Source organism: Diadema setosum, chromosome 1 (assembly GCF_964275005.1).
Source record: "Diadema setosum chromosome 1, eeDiaSeto1, whole genome shotgun sequence".
NCBI classification, from domain to species: Eukaryota; Metazoa; Echinodermata; class Echinoidea; order Diadematoida; family Diadematidae; genus Diadema; species Diadema setosum.
This window is the reverse complement of record NC_092685.1, coordinates 14936269-14951006: the sequence shown is the minus strand read 5'-3', so window position 1 is coordinate 14951006 and position 14738 is coordinate 14936269. Positions and strand designations below refer to the sequence as shown.

The 14738-nt window shown below is 40.6% G+C and overlaps 1 protein-coding gene across 1 annotated transcript in view; it reads left to right on the top strand.

The window, feature by feature from the left end:
• Positions 1-14738, top strand: part of LOC140237181 (uncharacterized) — a 52325-nt gene that overhangs the window by 35421 nt on the left and 2166 nt on the right. The window contains exons 8-20 of the mRNA XM_072317126.1: positions 691-1162; positions 2166-2309; positions 3004-3179; positions 3985-4342; positions 5512-5703; positions 6263-6421; positions 6912-7077; positions 7382-7713; positions 8908-9115; positions 9970-10223; positions 11364-11961; positions 13197-13462; positions 14225-14434. Coding sequence (XP_072173227.1) covers positions 691-1162; positions 2166-2309; positions 3004-3179; positions 3985-4342; positions 5512-5703; positions 6263-6421; positions 6912-7077; positions 7382-7713; positions 8908-9115; positions 9970-10223; positions 11364-11961; positions 13197-13462; positions 14225-14434 — 3535 coding nt within the window. The remainder of the gene's footprint in view (positions 1-690; positions 1163-2165; positions 2310-3003; positions 3180-3984; positions 4343-5511; positions 5704-6262; positions 6422-6911; positions 7078-7381; positions 7714-8907; positions 9116-9969; positions 10224-11363; positions 11962-13196; positions 13463-14224; positions 14435-14738) is intronic.

Genomic DNA, 14738 nt, shown 5'->3' with positions numbered 1-14738 from the left:
GTTGTAACTATTTCAACATCAATTAGTACATGCTACCTTGATTTTTTTTTTTTTTTTTTGGGGGGGGGGGGGGTTAAAAAACACTTACATACCAGTAAGCTTGTCCTTTTGTATATTGGAATCCAATTTGTTGATTCAAAGTCTATGTATGGAGAATTTGATCAAATAATGGGTTAAGTGCCATTTTGAAGCAATTTAGAGAACATCCATCATCAGACGTGGAGCAAAATAAAACCTTTCCAGTGATACCTCACTTCTCACACAACAAAGAATATTCTTGAAGTTGTAAAAAATATCCCATATTTTCTTTTTCCTCATTTTTGGGCAGCTTTCATAACAAATATCTCATATTAAGCTATTCCTCCCGCAATTCTCCGAGAGCCTCTAGATGTTGTCCCCCCCCCCCCCCCAAACGAGATTCTTTGTGCAGGTCTACAGAGAACAGACAGGTTGGTAATCCACCCGTGCAAAAGCAGTGAAGTCGATACATGTCTCTCCTTTCCACGGTCAACTGCATGTGCTGTCAAACAATGTAAAATATTGATCAGGTGCGAGGTATGAATAGAGTATGTGCTGATGAGCTCACAGACTCTTTTGTCCTTCACAAAATAAGCATCAGAATGGAGTCAGTGAACATGAAAATCTACTGAGCTCAGCCTTGATTTTTGTTTTGTCACTAACTTTTCTCAGGCCAGCATAGATGGCAGAACTGGATTAGTCCACGAGTCTTTGACCTTGAATGGGTACAAGACAGATTCCCACGGACTCCTCCTCATAGGATACCAGAGTTTGGCAGTGCCCCGCCCGGATGCTCCCCGCTTCCGCCGGCCCTCGGGATGGATTCCTAGGGGTCCAGGGTCTGTACGCATTTATCGTGGAAAGAAGCAGCTGTACCAGCCCGGAACAGCGCCGAGTGACAGCTATCGCATAGACGAGGTGTCCTACAGTAATTCCTCGGAACCAGAAGACACGGACATGTCAATCAGTAGGTGCTCAAACCGAGACGGCTCCGTCACCTACCGGACGGTCAACGTCTCGCCCAAGGGAGTCAATAGGTGCCCGGCACGAGAGAATGCAGTGTTGGTCATCAATGAGGTCAGTCTGTGGCCTGGAAAGCAGTTCCTGGAACTCTGGGACCTTGGCTATGGCTTCACAACCCTAGGTGAGAAATTGCACCCCACTGATTTATGCTGGCTATGTAAGCATGATTGTTCAAATGATGCTTGTGTTCATAGGAGCATACAGCGGTATATTATGTCAGTATTGGAGCTATTTAACCCATTAACTCTTTACGTGCCATGGTGTAAACCCCCTGTGTGCCACATTATTCTGAGACATCATCGAAGTCCTACTTTGGGAGAACATTCTGTGTTTGAAATCCATGTAACTTTAGCAGATTTTTTGTTACCCTCGACATGTAATGAGCAAAGTTGTACAGAAAATGTCTAGCTTTACTTTGATGTAAATTGCATTGGCAAATCTATAATTATTTTCTTTCAAAATAACAGTAGCTGCATTGTTGTAGAGGCATGATTTTTGCACACAAAACATTGACAGAAACCAGGAATTTACTTTCAAATCCAGTTAAGGAACACCAGTTGCTAATCAATCACAACATAAAATTCAAGCTACGTGTGACAGGAACTGACCCACAAGAAACGCTTTCATTGTACTGTGACATTTGGCGATTTATTGATCGGTTTGGGCGGGTTTGTGCATTAGAGCAGAATATGCGAAGTTGACACGCCGACGACTGAGTCGGGCGTGCGAACGTGGAACATAAAGAGTTAAGGACGAGTCCCGAGTATACTGTGGCAAGTGTCCATGGGATTTAATGGATCTTATTTTGTTAAGAATGCATCAGTCATATGATTGTATTTTTAGGCATAAACAAGAATATTATCAATTTCTAGCCATGAAGAGAATGCTACAAACTGATTAGTGTGATAATTTTATGTTCAATCCCAAATCTATGCTCCAATAGGTTCTAGTATATCCCTAATGGGTGTATCCGGTTTGATTCATATCATCTATCTTGAACCTCAGTCTTGCAAGTGTGTCTATAGAATCACATGTGTTCATGATGTGAAACTTATCTCAGATTATTTATTGCCCTATGTTCTCTTTCTGTCCTTCCATGGAATTTGATTTTGACATCACCGAAGATGAGTTTGTGGTGGTGTTGTATGGAGATGATGACCAATCCTACTACCGCTACCCTCTCTTGGGGAAAAGGACCAACCAGGCGGGCTATTTTGTGATAGGGCAAAATGGGGTCATCCCCACACCCCACCTCATCCTTGATAAAGGTAATCTGTCATTTTTTCTTCATCACCATCAGATTCACACATTTACTGAAAATCTGCAATGTGGAGCTATATAGACATATTCCCAGTGTTGTATTTGTGAATGATTCTGGATATTTACAGCTTCGATTGACTTGTTGTTTTCTGATGTAATGGAATCAGAACGTAGACGTTTCTTGGTCAAAAGCTCTTACAGCCTGCCTTGATGAGTTACAGGTTCCTGAATACTGTATAAGTGGATATTTTCACGCAACTAATTTTTCACGCTTGGCCGAGCAGGAAGAGTTTCACTTGTTTTTAATTCCGCGGAATCAAGACATCAACTACTGGCACGTATGGCAAGCAACAATATTCGCGTGCTTTTATTTTCGCGCTAGATTCTGGTTGTGCGAAATGCGCGAAAATTTCAACATTGCGAAAATTTCCACTTTTGCAGTAATCACATTTATTCATGAAATCACATGTATCATAATCATTCATGTAGTTTGGAAGTTTGGGCATAAGAGAGAACAAACTATATCTAATGGGAAGCCTGACTTTAAATTTGGAAAATTTGGTATAATATTCACCAATTTGAATAGGTTTTTGTTGTGACACATCTCAAACAACAAACATCACCAATTAGCTATGTTAAGGTTGATCAGTTTGTTTTTTATTTTCCCTCCTAAATCCATCCCTTACTTGTCGTGCATTTAAGATTTTCTGAGGACCAATTACAGCGCTGTGGCCCTGTACAGAGTATCAGCTACTATGTCTGCTGCCAGTCTGACCACACCCGCCACAGCTGGGTTGATGGATGCTGTGGTATACAGTGATTGGTACAATGGCTCAATGACCAGCAAGAGCAGTGCACTCATACCTGATGCTTCACCTGTGAGTCCATAATCCAAGCATGTGGCATTTTGCATTGGCCATACTTTGTACATTATTGGAAGTATAGAAATACACATGCAATGCTACTTCTAGATATTAGCTCCCAGCAATAAGGTCAGTGTTGTCATGTTTTGTCAGTGTCAACAGTGACTTCCTTGCAGGAAGGAGCCAAACATAGTTTGGTTGTTTGTAATATGTCCATGTATTCTTTGGTGTAGCTCTATCATGTCAAAATATGTCCTCAAAGTATATATGTTCTTTCAAATAAGTGCAGGAAAGATGCATGAGTTCAGGTTTCTAAGTGATATGTACAGGTACATGTAAGTTTATAAACATATTTGGTGATTTAGGAATATTCCTCAAATCACTTCCTAGATGTATAATATGTTGCTGTATCTTTCCATGAGCTCATCTACATTCATTAATATTTGGTTGCAACAACCCATAGATTGCAAATAGCCCAGATAGTATGAAAAGCAACCCCTGCAAAATCAATTCATATGAACTGTAGATTAATCATGCATGGTTGTACATGATCATTTAAAAAAATGCAACTGGAAAATTGAACAACAGTATTTTTGCATAGCAAGCAAAGAAAAATCAAATCTGCCATTTTATACAAGGATGCACTTTGACTAGAAATTTGATGACACATGCTATACTTATGCAATATGCCAAAACATAGATGAATATTTTGACATTTTGACATTTCCAAAAAGGAAATATTACCATAAATACTTCAAAAATAGGCCTACATGCTTGATGAATCCTTTTGTGTAATGATAATGCTTTCATAAATGTGCAGATCCCAACAGCCATGCTGAAGAGTCCTTCATCTTCTCTCAGCCGCTGTTTTTCACTGACTCCCCGCTCGATGGATCCCTTCGTGGTTGCCCCAGTCTCTGCTGATGGCCTCAATGACTGCCCCACCTTCATCACCGATGTCCTCATCAATGAGATCAACGTCGACATCCCGGGGGCAGATCTGCAGGAGTTCATCGAGCTGTATGATGGTGGGCGGGGCAACACCTCCCTCGACTACACCACATTGGTACTCTTCAATGGGCGCAACTCTGACCGGTCCTACCTCACCTTGGGTCTGGATGGCTACAGGACGAATGCGGAGGGCTACTTTGTGATTGGTTCCCATATCATGAAAGAGGGTGTGTCATCCTCATTTCATTCAGTTATTTGTTTTCATTTTCCATCTTCCAATATGGCTGGATAGCCCATATTCAGCTGCACTAGCTGGTCTTCCATGAGGTCCAGTTCTGGTACTTGGGATGGACCACTGCTTATTAAGTACCCTGCTCTTGATAATGAATGAATGTTCAAAGTGAGATCCTTTGTGTGCACAGTATGTGACTCTTCTACCCATGGGACCTCCATTTTATGTCCTATCCAAGGGAAACTATCTGTCTGGTCCTATTCTATATTTGGTGTTTTATCTTACTGGATGATAGATGAATTAAAATACTTATTTATAGGCCTATTTATTTTAAACTGTAGTATATATTCAGGTAAGTTGTCAGCATTAGTTAATAATCATGTACTTGGTATTTCACAATTGTTTTTACACTATTTACTAGTGGTTGTTTTTTCTCCATCGCATATAAGAAATTATGTTGTTTATGATAATTGTTTTGTCTGAAATTTAGTTTAGCATTTGTAGTATATGAGCAATTCTCCAATTTAAAAGCAGAATATGATTGCTGCCCTCAAAATACATTAGTCACCCTACATCATTATGCTTTTAGATCTGCACAAGTTGGCAACCCTGATTGCATTACAAAAGGGACATTTTGGTGCAAGAACAAAATATCTGGCCTAGGGTACTACTATTTATGCCATAAGGAAAACACTAAAGCTGTAGAATTAATTCAGGTTTTATTTTATCAGTGAGATGCACTGAATGAGCACACATCAAGATATGCTTTTATCAGAAAGACTGTCATGAAAGATCTCAGGTCTCGCAGATGATGCATGGCTATACTCACTGTTGCTAGATATATCAGACAGCTTGTACAACTGCTCCAGGGAAGCTTGTCTGTTCTACACTCCTTCAAGAAATTCAATAGGCCTACACATTTTCCATGATGTAGAGGAAATATTATGTTTCATGTGTTCTGTTTTATACATTCTTTCTGACATATGATTATTTTCATGGTAGAGTTGTACAGAATACTAGCCTTATGCCTTTTTATTTTGTGGCACGTGGTTGTCTTGTGGCTGAATAAAATGTGTTGATCAAGCAAGCAAATCCATTGATGGATTTGTTAATATCAAATCCGACCAACAATTCATTTGTGTCAATTCAAATCTTGTGCCTCAGAAGCCGACCTCCTCCTCCACGCTGCGCCCCGCGGTTTTCTGCAGAACGGCCCAGATGCCGTGGCACTCTACCGGGCACACGAGGGGGCTTTTCCCCCCGGCACTCCTGTCACAGAGAAGAGTGTGATCGATGCCGTGGTCTATTCGACCAACCACAAGCGGGCCAACAGTTTGGTCGCTAAACTCGTGCCAGGTATGCCACAAAATAGTCATCATAATGATCCATGCAGATCTCATGTTTGAAGATAATGGTAATTCAGAAAAAGAGTGACTATAGTTGCATCTGTAAAAATCTTCTCAGGTTACCAAGCTTTATGCACTGTTAAGACACTGAGGGTTGCATGCTTCCGTCATCCTTCTTCATGTGTAATAAAGGTCTTTTAATAGATATTCCGTTTGGAGTATTTTGTTCAAGTATTTCTTTCTGTCTATAAGGTTTTATGTAGCCTTTCCAGTTGACTAACAGAATATTTAGTGGCTGGTAATTGTCTCAACTAATTGAGGTTGGCATTGATTCAGTAAAGTGAAACTTCCATGATTTAGAGCCTGATACTGAAGAATGCCACTTCAAACCACTACAGCTTTGTAATAGCTTGTAGTAGATGTTGCTTTGCTGTGACCACATTTCTCTTCTTCTTTTTTTTTTTCTTTTTTTTTTTGGGGGGGGGGGGAGGGAGAGACCACGAGTGTGTGCCTGCATCTATCTTGCATATCCTGACACTATTTTCTGTAAACTGATGTTGTTTACCTAGGATATTTCATCATCAAAGAAGACAGGACTCATTTGGCAAACGACGAGAGCTTGAGCCGTTGCCATGGGTTACAGCGACGAGATCCCACTGTCTATGCCCTGACTGTCCCTACTGTGGGAAAACAAAACAATTGCACGGCATTTGTGAACTTTGATAGCCGTAAGTAGTAGATCTTCTGTAGTAACTTTGTAATGTGGTACATTTTGTTTTCCAAATTTCTTGCAGTGATTATATATGGATCATATGGAAATTCTGATAAACATTCTGTGACAACTTGGGATAAGCAAATGTTTTTTTGAGAAAAAAACAAACAACATCCAAATGCAGATATATTTTGTGGAATTCCACTCAAGCCAGTTCTTAATTTTTACATTTACTGGCACTTGTGTATTCAAAAATAAACACTACCTGTAGCTGTGATGTTGTTTGTGAAATACTGTATCCCTTCCACTCCCTAGCCATACAGACATCCATCTCTTGTTCACTGGAAGGAGAAAGGAGATGGGTTATATACCACCTAAATCTAGAGCCTTTTGTAAGGATGAAAGGGATAAGTAGGATAGATTCTTAACAAACTTTGTAGTCATTTCTAGATTTGTATCACATCACCCTTCAGTGTTGTTTGGAACATCATAATTTGTTTTTATAGCTCTTATCATCAATGAGCTGCGTGCCATAGACGGCCAGCCAGATAAATTTGTGGAGTTCTACGACCATGGTATCGGCAGCACTCGGCTGGACAATGTGATGCTGGTCTTCCTCGATGGCAGCAATGATGACAGATCATACTTGGAGATTAATCTGTCAGGGAGAATGTGAGTCTTATCACGTACTATCGTTCCACTTCTTGAATATGTGTTTACTTAGAATCTATTTGTTTATTTTTTGAAGTCATCACATCTTTTCCTTTAATTTACCTTTCTATCTGGTTTCCCCCATTTAGTGTAGCTGCATCAACTTCATCACATTTCTTTCTGTCTTTCAATTCTGTTTTTGTTCTTTCTACATTCGTGTGGGAATTAGTATGATCATGATTCGGCTCTAATGTGAACAGGCTTGTAGATAGGTTAGCAGAGGAATATGTACGTTTAACGCATCATGGGGTGTCATATGTTTCAGAACCAACGCGCAGGGTTTTTACGTGGTGGGAACAGCAGATGTGTCGCCTCCTCCGGACTACGTGTTAACGAATAGCACCATCCAGAGTGGATCGGACGCTGTCGTCCTCTTCACTGGTGACCCAGTGGACTTTCTGCCGGAGGGCAACCCTGGCATGGACATCCTGGATGCGGTGGTCTATGGGTCATCTATGGTAATGGACACCTCGCTCATCACCTCCCTTGCTCCAGGTCAGACACAGGTCATCCAGGCTCCGGGGACTTCTGTCTCCCGATGCCTATCAAGGCAGCCCGTTGCCATGACAGCGTTTCTCTCCACCACACCCACCCCAGGTACTACCAATGCTTAAGGTTAATGACAGGTGCTTGTATAGGGTGATAGTGAGGGTCCCTTTTTTGATGGCATAAATCATTCTTCGTGTCGTATTGTTTTGCTCTCATTAGAAAACAAGTGAAATTCATGGTTCATGTTTTTGGTTATGATCTAGAATTATTATTCAAGGAATAGGCCTGAAAGTGATATTCCATCACCCGTTCCTCCTGTAAATTATGTTAGAAACATCATTGCACTCCTTCAAACTAAGTGTTGCTTTTTGAAAGAGATGCTATTTTTTCTGATGTCCCACAATTCACTACTAAATACACCCATGAAGAAAGGTTGGTCTATCATTTGAGTAAATAGAATATATGGGTTATTTCTTTTCACTTTGCATTTATGATATAGGTTATGTATAATATTAAATTCCCTCATGAGCAAAAGGGATTACTGACCATACACCATATATACACTCTACTATATTTTCACAAATTTTGTGAGTCCACTGATACTTGGAAACATAGCAACTCCTGAAATATTGACTGTAGTAACAGAATGTTTATTGAACATAAAATATTTCCACTTCGGGAAATCATTAAGTTTTGCTTTGTTTTGTTTTTGAATGGGATGAAAGACCTACTTACCTTCTGATTCCATATTTCTTTCTTATATTTCTCTTTGGAAGTTGATTCAAAATTTTGCAACACTTATAACTGTGACGAGGTGGCAAAGGCTTAGACCATCAAGTCTTAGTGATATTTTACTGCAGAAATTATATTTCCATTATTAAATTAGCAACACTAAATTTTACTGAATACATCATATTGGAGAAGTCATCACAAAACCAAAAAGATATTATATAAAGGTTTGCCAATTTGAAGCAGAATTTCTTTTCTTTCTTCACTTTTCTGAAATGCATTGCTGATGCAAAGGCTAAGTTATGAATTTGTAGGCTTTTGATAATCCCAAACCCCAAAGTAAACACTGCTGTATGTTAAAAACAGGGCTCAAATGCAAGAAAAGTATTTATTCTGCTTTATTAGATGCTATCAATGACTGCCTATTATAACAAGAGGATCCATCCCAAAACCACTGAAATATATTTTATGAGACTTGATGAGTATAATCACTTTTTACTGTCCCGCCTATGTTATAACTCCCAAGAAAAAAAGGACTGAAGCATTCATCTTTCATCTCCTTATATTTACCAGGTTCAGCCAACAATTGCACTCCCCCAACCATTGTCATCAATGAGCTGAGTCTAGGGAATCTAGGCACCCCTTCTTGGGAGTTCATCGAACTTTCTGATGGCGAGCGTGGTCTAACACCCTTAGATTCCCTGATTCTTGTGCTTTTTACCGGTATCAACGGAGGGAGGGCCTACAAGACAATTCCACTCCAGGGTCACAAGACAGATGAGTATGTGGCAGTGATGAGGAATTTCACATCATGTTCAAATTTACTTTCATTACTATTATTAGGATCAAACGAAATGATGAAAGGTACTGTAGGTGCAGAATAAAAGAAAGGTTTGAAATTGTAAATTTTCTCATCTTTTGGCAAAAGAGATTTAGCTAGAGTAGCCTCTTCGGTGTTGACGCTGTTACACCAAAGGACTCTGCCATTATTATTACTGTAGCATAGCCAGGTACCAATTTATGCACATGGGTCGAGAAGGACGTTGGTAAAAACAACTTGTCCAAGGACCTAAGAATTGGACAAGATTTGAACCCCGATACTCTGATGGAAAGTCAGGAGTTTTATCCACTATGTCACAGTGCCCCCACTGTGTTTGGTCTTTTTTAATCTCATCTGCATAGCTTATTTTTTGACAGAATATGAAACTTACACTGTTTTTAGTGCTTAACCGCACAGCATAGAGTCACATTTTGTTTGGCATAATAAGCTCATGAGAAGGTTGTCTCTCAGAAAAACTAATAGTGTAAAAGTGGACATTTTCGCGGTGTTGAAATTTTCATGCATTTCGCGCAGCCAGAAACCTGTACGAAAATAAAAGCACGCAAATATTTTTACTCGCCATACGTTCCCATACCTACTGTCCTGATTCCGCGGAATTAAACACATGTGAAACTCTTCTTATTGGCCGAGTGCGAAAAATTAGTCGAGTGCGAAAATATCCACTTTTACAGTACACCGATGTGTTTGCCCAGATTTTGCTGATTTTTTTCTGTCTCACCCAAACAATATACCAAAGGGTTGTGTTCTTTTCAGCAACAAACCTGATGGATTGTTCCCATTGCTCTTATCTCCAGGAGAGGATATTTCGTCATTGGGTCTTCACTGAACTCAGAACCGCGACTCTCTCATCAACCTCGGTTGTCCAATTTGCGGGTCGGGAATCTGGGCTCCACGCTGCTGCAAAACGGTGCCAGTGCCATCGCCCTGTATCGCGGTGATCACCGCGACTACCAACCCGGGATGCCCCCTACTACCAGGGGCCTGGTTGACGTTCTTGTGTATGGTGGTGATAATGACAGCACGATATTTGTCAGGGAACTCCTTCAAGGTGAAATCATTTTCGCATTTGTCATGATTACAATAACACCATAGTACATTCTTGAACTCTACGTGTGTCATGGTGTAAAACCCCTGGGGCCTGTGTGCACCGTTATTCTGAGACAGGAAGAAATGAGCACTTTTGGAAAACAGTTTCAGAGCAATGAAACCTTTTTATAGAAATGTCTATGCTAGACATGCAGTGAGCAAATTTACAGAAAATTCTAAGCTTTGCTATGATAAAAAAGTTATGATTATTTTCTTGCAAATGGCCTGTAGGTCTGTTATTGTCCCAGTCTGAGAGGTAGGCCTATGACTTTTGCCAACACAACCACTACAGAAAATAAGAATTTAGCAAAAAGAAGCCCCTATATATGGAAAAACACTATTCAATTCCCATGCAAAGCAAGCTAGAGCTGTGTGAGGAATGGAATTATGGAGTGAAGCTGGCATTGTACTGTGACATCTGGCTATCTTTTGCTCAGTGTGGGCGGGATTGTGCTATTTGAGCAAAATATGCAAATGTGGCTTGCCGGCATCTGAGTCCGATGTGCGAAAATGGCACATAAAGAGTTAATGTCATGGCCAGCACCACATTTTTAAAAGTGGGGGGGGGGGGCAGTTTATATTTCTTGTGGCACTTCTTGGTTTCTTCAGCTAACAAGAAAACAAAAACAACAAAACAACAAAAGTAGGCCTTCAAGCAACTATCTGCTGCCACTTTAACATTTCTTCAGCTAACAAGCAAAAAAAAAAATGGAATTCAGTGCAACTTTATGCTCCCACTTCCAGGTTTCTCCAGCTGGCAAGCAAAAAAAACAAACAAAAACAAAAGGCCTTACCAGCACTTCTAAGCCCCTCTGGTACAACACACACACACACACACACAAAAGCTTAACCATGCTTTTTTTTTTTTTTGTTTGTTTGTTTGTTTGTTTTTCTGGTTCCACTTCCAGGTATAAAAAGTGGGGGTGGGGCCAAGTGGTTAGACCCTATGTATTCCCATGTATTATCAAAAAAACAAAAACAAAACTGGGGGGTGACTATGCCAGTTAAAGCAAAGTCTTTGTGCTGATGTAGGTATCCATTTTTTTTAAGGAAAAAAGCTGAAACTGCAAACTTACTGGTACTCTTTGATCTGCTTTTTCAGGACAGAGCCAAGTCCACAGGGACCCTAGGTTTGTGGTGGGCCTGGCCAGCTTGAGCCGTTGCAAGTGCTGCCAGGTGAAGATGTCCTCGGCCTTCGAAGTAGCCGCAACATCACCTGGACGGCCGAACAGCTGCCCCTCCCATCCCCTCAGCCCAGATGTACCAGAGGTGGTGCTCATCAATGAGATCAATCCTTACAATGCTGCTACTGGGGGCAAGGAGTTCGTCGAGCTCAAGGGCGTGGCACTTGCCCCCCTGGATGGCTACATCCTAGTGATTATGGAGGACATTCTCCAAATATCCAAGGTTATCTACTTAAGCGGGAAAAAGCTGGACTCTGATGGTTTCCTACTCATTGGGGCAGAGACTGTGTCACCCCGCCCGACGCTCTTGTTCGACAACTCAGAGAACGGAACCCTGAAATCATCTGGAGGTGCCGTGGCAATTTTCAGGGGCCAGGCAGCTGAGTTTGATGTTAGTTCTCTCGTCAGCTTCAGGGAGATTCTGGATGCTGTGCCATACAGCAGTCCAAACTCAAGTGCTGTCCAGAGCCTACGTTTGCTTACAAGTGCTGGAACAGTCTTCAGCTATGACTCGAGGTAAGAGAGAAAGCAGTCATCAAAAGATTCCATGTCCATTATTGAGATGGAGTAAGGTCTCAGCTATGGTAAGATTTTCTCTTTTTCAAGATATAGCGTTTTGCATTCTGAAGACCACATGTTTTGTATATTTGATATCTAGACTGCTTTGGCGTGCAAAAAGAGACTCTATTTCTTTTACATATGGCTGTGCAGGAAGTTGACTGATGATTGGTCAAGCAAACAATAGCATCATGTAGGGGGAATTAGATTTGCCCTCACTTCACAAACTTTTGACTGTACTAGGGTTTGCCCTATATAGTTAAGATAAAAACCGACTGGCTGCTCAATACCTGGCAGTCAGCGTATGTTGATCATGCGAGTATTATTTCCACGCAGGGTTAGTGGTGTCATCACACCAGGCTCATGATATGTTTGTCTTGTAAGGAGCAACTTGTATGAAACAAATACAGCATGCAGAATACGGACAACAAGCATCTGTTACTTGCCAATATCTAATATGTTTCAAGAAAATTTTGATGACTGCTGTTTTTTCATGACTTAACTTATATTTCGCGAGTCTAAATTTTCGCGAATCGGAAATTCCCGACAGTTTGGCGAGTGGTTAAATTTGTGATCGTGGAGTCCTATACTGAATGGAGAAATGTACCCGCAATCAGAGTCAATATTTTTGTGTGTCTTTAATTTCGCAAATAGAACCCAACTCGCGAAATTCGCGAAAATGAAAACCTCACCAAATATTTAGCGTATACAGTAAATGTAACAGGTGCAAAGGAGAAACGATAATAAGTTCTCTAGTGGCTGACACAGGAAAAAATAATTATAATGAGCTGCTTGGGACCACTGAAATATACCAGGTACTTGCTACGGCTGGTATTTTATTATGTCAGGGATAAGAACAAACGAGTATGAGAAGAAATGGGACGTGCAAAATTATCTCATTGTTAAGGCATTTCCCTCTATCAGACCTCATTGAGATGAGGTTCTACTGTACCAGAAGTTCACACAGAGAGAGAAGGGCATACTTGTGATGTTTTTGAAAGTCAACTTTAAAATGAGAACATGATACACACACAAGAGTGTAGCTGTGGGGTGGTAGCAACAAGTGAAAGAATGTCACACATTCTCTATGATATGTATAATGCTAGAATGCACAACGTTTTCATAATTTTAAAAACAGTATCACCAATTTTTTATGATTTTTCTGCAATGCTGACATACATGGAATATACTAGCAACCTGTCGGGTGAAGAGTCCATCTCGCGATGCTCCTGCTGCGAGGAGCAGACCACCGATGCCTTCATGCTCTCTGGCCCCACGCCGGGGAGGGAAAACCTCTGCCCAACATCTAACTATAGCCACACGGTGGAGCTACGTCTCATAGATGCTAAATTCTCCCAGTGGAAGGACTCTCCCGAGAAGATGGTGGCACTCCGGGAGGTAGTCATCCATGGTATCAGAAAGGAGTGCCGATGCAGCTTCAATTCCCTTTATATAGGAGGTAAGACTCACCACCCCACTTCCCTCTTAGGGATTTTCAAACCCCACTATGAATGTAAAGTGCTGACCCCTTGTAAGAGACGGTGACACATTTGCTCCTGCGACATTTGCTCTGGTATTCTTTTCTCCAAGGACTTAGGGTTAGGGTTTTAGGTTAGTTTGATGTGAGGATTAGGATTATGGTTAGGGTTATGTTTGTAGGTAGAGGGTATGTTTGGCTTTAAATAGCTTGCAGATGTTTCATGGGAGCAATTGTCATAGGGGCATTGTCATTGAACCATGAGAGACTGCAAGCACTGGATGCATCAATATCAGTTCCCTTTTTACTTTTTTCTTCTTTGGTTTGGTGTTATTTCTGTATTGATTTGATTTGATTTATTAAACAGTTGACACCCATTCCAAGAAAGCACAAAATGATACTGATACAAAATAAATGCAATGAAGACACAAGTCTCCATTAAAAAAAAAAGAACAGTGTAGCATTCAAAGATTTTTTCCCCTTTTTTTAAAGAAGAAAATGCAGTCTGTGTCAGTAAACTTGTACGTTTACTACATGATGGCATACTCAAATCCCGTATTTTATTTTGCATCGTGTGAAATTCAGTGTCACACATATATTTTAGATGATTACTGATCTCCTGTATAAAGATGCAAGTCTTTGAGAAGCAAAGTTTTACAACAGAGGGTATTTAGCATTCTAAGCTTCCCAAAGTTCTTCATAGTTGTTGATTCTGCTGTCTGTCATGTAATTGTTGCATCCAAGATGAGGTGTTGAGGAATGGCAGTGTGATCTACCAAGTCACCATAATGGCCATCAGCCTCTCCCAGTCTTCCCAACTCCTAGATGCCTACACCAGCTTTGTCATGCACACCACCGAGGTGAAGATCCTTGGGGAAACATATCGCATCGACTACTGTGTTAAAAACTGCGAACCTGATGTAAAAAATCCACCAAAGAGACGTGCAATTCAGAGTGAGTCGGCTTCAAGTAGACTGTCTGAACCCCTAGCTTCTATTCTCTTCAGAAGACAAACATAAAATGCAACACCTAGGTTTGGGGAAATTCATTGAGTGGGGACCCTAGTAGGGAAGGGTTTTTGTTGTTGTTGTTGTTGTTTGTCTTTTTTTTTTGTAGCTATGTGTAAGTCTGCATAATTAATGTTAGCTCAAATAAAGATTATTGAAAAAAAAAAATTAAGTTATCAAGTAATGCTGCAGTTTACATCTTTGAGACCAAAATGCCATGTAATGCTCTAGTGTATGAAAACAAAGTGTGT